Here is a 4,409-nt window from a genome sequence, read left to right on the forward strand (position 1 = left end):
ATGAAAAAAATATACCAAATATAATCATAATAGTATTACATGAAGAAACATTGAGGTCACCATTTTATATAAAAAATAATTACAGCTCTAACAATTCCCTGAGAATGTTTGTTTCCATGCACCAATGGATCTAACAATTCTGACTTAATCATAGTGGCTTTTATTTCACTTACTTAACTATAGAGAACAAACTGATGGTTACCAGACAGGAGGTAGGTGGGAGAATGGGTAAAATAGATGATGGGGATTAAGGAGTGCACTTGCTCTGATAAGCACTGGCTGTTGTATGAAAGTGTTGAATCACTATATTGTACACCTGAAACTAATATTACATTGTACGCTAACTGGAATTTAAATAAAAGCTTTAAAAAATAAATTTAAAGACAATTAGGTACAGTGACAATTTTCTTTCTAGCATTAATTTTGTTTATGTTGTCTATTTTTAACTTTTTCATATGCTTTAGGTATAACACTGATTTTGCAATGCTAACATTTCTTCTCAATCTTTTGCTTGCTTTCTAGTTGATCTTCTGACTATACAATGTCAGAAATCAGATTTAGCAATCTCAGCTGGGATCAAGTTATAACACTGGATCAAGTGTTAAATGAAGTAATTCCAATTCACGGAAGGGGGAATTTCCCCACACTGGAGGTAAAACCAAAAGATATCATTCAAGTTGTGAAAGATCAATTGATAGAGCAAGGAATTATTGTTAAAGATACCCGATTGAATGGTTCCACAGCAAGTTATATACTTGCAAGCCACAGTGGAATCAGCTATAAGGATCTAGATGTTATTTTTGGCATTGATCTACCAAGTGATCAGGAATTTCAGGTTGTTAAGGATGCAGTTCTTGGTTGTCTACTTGACTTTTTACCAAAAGGTGTAAAAAAGGAAAAGATCACCCTAAAGATCATGAAAGAGGCTTATGTGCAAAAGATGGTCAAAATTTGCAATAAGCACGATCGTTGGAGTCTCATTTCTCTTTCAAACAATACTGGAAAGAATGTAGAGCTAAAATTTGTGAATTCACTCAGACGACAATTTGAATTTAGTGTTGATTCCTTTCAAATTGTTTTGGATCCCATGTTAGAATTCTACAGTGACAAAAATGCTAAACTAACTAAAGAATCCTATCCTGTTGTGGTAGCTGAAAGCATGTATGGAGACTTCCAAGAAGCAATGACACATTTGCAATACAAGCTTATATCTACTAGAAAACCTGAAGAGATTAGAGGTGGTGGCCTTCTGAAGTACAGCAACTTGCTGGTTCGTGAATTTAAGCCAGCTTGTGAAGCAGAAATCAAGACACTGGAACGTTATATGTGTTCTAGATTCTTCATTGATTTTCCTGATGTAGTAGAACAGCAAAAGAAGATTGAATCGTACCTCCATAACCATTTCATCGGTGAAGAAAAGAGCAAATATGACTACCTTATGACCTTGCATGGAGTTGTGAATGAAAGCACTGTTTGCCTCATGGGTCACGAAAGGAGGCAGACACTCAATATGATCACCCTTATGGCTTTAAAAGTACTTGGAGAACAGAATATGCTACCCAATACAGATAATGTAACTTGCTTTTATCAGCCTGCTCCATACTTTGCTACTGAGGGAGGGTACCCTACTTATTATGTAACATCTGGACCACCACCTATTTTCTTTCAGCCATACTACCCACTGCACTTTCATGTGCCAAATGGTATGGTTTAAAAACAAACACACACACATACAATAGAAACTTTGCTTTAATTAAACACTTCATAAAGCAAGTTTCCAAAATCCATAAAATTTAAGATCTATTTTTATTTTTGTGTAGTTACCAACTATTTTCCATCAATTATATACAATTTCATCTATGAACTGGCCACTTTAAATGATTTTCAAGTGTTATTGATTAGCTATAATAACTTTCAAATGCTGTGGGCCACTTAAAATGATTTTCAAATCTTACCAAGTCTTAAGTAAGACTTTCAAATTTGCTCTGAAAAATACATTACAGACGCCTGTACCTTTGATTAAAATATAAAAGAACAGACTCATAGTAAGATCCAAAGGTACAGTAAAGACAAGTGCCACCATTTTTTTATTTGATCTATTCCTTTGTTTCATTCACTTCATTTTTTTTTCTACTGAATATTACCATCAATGGATTTTCAATACTTAACAAAAATACCTAATTTCAAAGACAAGAGATTCAGAAGAGATTAAAACTCTGGACTTTACAAGCACTTATTTTGTTTTCCAGTTAAATTGGGTTAGACAAAAAATTCTACTATGGTTTGAAGGAACACTGAAAAAAACTGGTTCTGAAAAACACTGGACATTAGTAATTTGTCAACTATCAAATAAATTAGTTAATTTGTTGATCTGAAGAATAATACCATTCAGCTGTAAAACCAATACTGCAATCACTTTTATAGGTGTCTTCACTTTCCCCCCAAATAAGTTGAAAAGAATGAAAATGACCAACTCTGAATGTGAAAATTTTCTATCATCTGTCAGACACTCTAAATGGCAAATAGCGAAAAAAAAATGGTATTTACCATTTTCATGACCTATTCTGTCTAACATCTTAATTATATCTGGAGACATTCAGTGTTAGTAAGTGAAAATATTTTCATTATTGCTAAATGGAGTATTTTTTTTTTCATTTTGCTCTTACCAAACATCAATTTCTAACATGCCACTCAAGTGCCTCCTCATGTGAGTTTTTGCATAATACTATAACTTATCCAACAATTGCTTATGCTCATCAGGTATCTGAATATTTACTCACTACATCAAATATGCTACTAGCAAATCTACCAGTGGAATTAAAACAATATTTTCTTCCCATAATGAAGAAAATAATTCATGACCAATATTAACTGAGATGACAGAAGGGGAACTGTCCTGAATGGATATAGATAAGACCATCAGAAAACATCGTCATTTTAACTCGCTTCTGATGTTTTGTTTCCATCTCAGTTTCCATTGACCATCACAACTTTTTTCATCACAGCATGATCCAAAAGGCGTATTCTGAGAATTTGTCCCTTATAAACTGTGCTTAATCTCTCTTCTCTATATTACAGTACTGGACACCAGAAGTACATAAAATATAACATTTTCAAATAACCAATATTTCTGAGATGTTTTATACCACCACATCACTGGCCATCAGTGTATTTTTAAAGAATTATATTTAAAATATTTTATGTGTATATATACACATGCACATATTTATCAAGCATACAGCTCTGAAGCTTTTAAACATTATATGTATCCACCTCCTTGCTTGGGACAAATAAAGAATTTATAAATACTATATTAAAGAGAAAGTTCAGTAATCTATTAACATAATGAAAATATTGGCTAAAAAATAATTGATCTTTCTGCAGTAAAATACAATCTTTAGTTTTCAGTTAGTGGGAGTGCTTGCATATAAAACTAAAGGAGTATATGCTATATTAACAGTACAAAAAACAATTACAAAAGATATAAGAAAAGTATTTAGGAATAAAAGGACTATAGTAATTATGAATAATGGGTAAAAGTTCAGCATTTCCATAGCATTTTATGCTGAATGGCCAAATTCTGAAGCTGTTTGGAAACATCCCTCATGTGCTCCCTTAGGTTCCTTTGGTCCTATTGAGAATTTGAACACCTTTTTACCTAAAAAGCAAATTATCTATGGTGTTCTCATAAAGCTTTAAGTCCTGCTGGAAGAATGGCCTGAAAGCTACCAGCTTCCTCCTAACATTTCAAGTATGTGTTTTCATTATAGTAGAAAAACTCAGAATTGGCCTAGAATCCAAACATGTTGAATGGAAATGGTATCACTAAAGAGAAAGCTATAGCTATAGCTTTAGCTTTATCTATTATGGTTTTCTTTCCGTAGATACCACCACTAAGCTAGGCTGTCCTTTGCTTCCAACCAAACAGAAAGATATTTATCTTTACCATTTGAGTATCTCTCCAAGATGAGGCTAGTTGTCTTAAGACAGTATTATCTCATTCTGTTCATTAGGGGTAATAAATGGAAAAGTTTTCCTATAAAAAATGAGTGCTAGCTTCTTGGCCTAAATGTGTTAATAGATGTTAGTTAAATTCAACTCTAGAGCATATGTCATCTCATTACAAGAGAGAAATGATGTTGTCTTTTCCTATTTTATACAAATTTAAGACTGGGTCTTAGTTTGGGAATTGTTTTATTTTCTTCTCAGAAACCTAACCAAAACCAAAAAAGAATCTTTTTTTACAGTTCTAGAATTCATATCAGTGGGACGCAGTTGGTGTCAGTTATAGGTACATATTTTTTTAAACCAATATATTCTTGCATTTCACAAATGTCTTCACATTATTATCAAAGTTCTAGAGTATTTGTAACTTATAAATTCAGAGATATTCTTCTGATAGTGACTGA

The 4,409-nt window shown here is 32.6% G+C and overlaps 1 protein-coding gene across 1 annotated transcript; it reads left to right on the forward strand.

Annotated features, from left to right (window-relative positions):
* The first annotated feature begins 541 nt into the window (after positions 1-541).
* TENT5D (terminal nucleotidyltransferase 5D) lies at positions 542-1,714 on the forward strand. Its single transcript, XM_035028656.1, has one exon. The coding sequence runs from the start codon at positions 542-544 to the stop codon at positions 1,712-1,714; it is 1,173 nt and encodes a 390-aa protein (XP_034884547.1).
* Positions 1,715-4,409: the final 2,695 nt, after the last annotated feature.

This window comes from Mirounga leonina, unplaced genomic scaffold (genome assembly GCF_011800145.1).
Source record: "Mirounga leonina isolate KUSES-001 unplaced genomic scaffold, KU_Mleo_1.0 Mir_204, whole genome shotgun sequence".
Lineage (NCBI taxonomy): Eukaryota > Metazoa > Chordata > Mammalia > Carnivora > Phocidae > Mirounga > Mirounga leonina.

Coding starts and splice junctions, on each gene's coding strand:
- TENT5D (XM_035028656.1), top strand. CDS start 542: ATGTCAGAAATCAGATTTAGCAATCTCAGCTGGGATCAAGTTATAACA.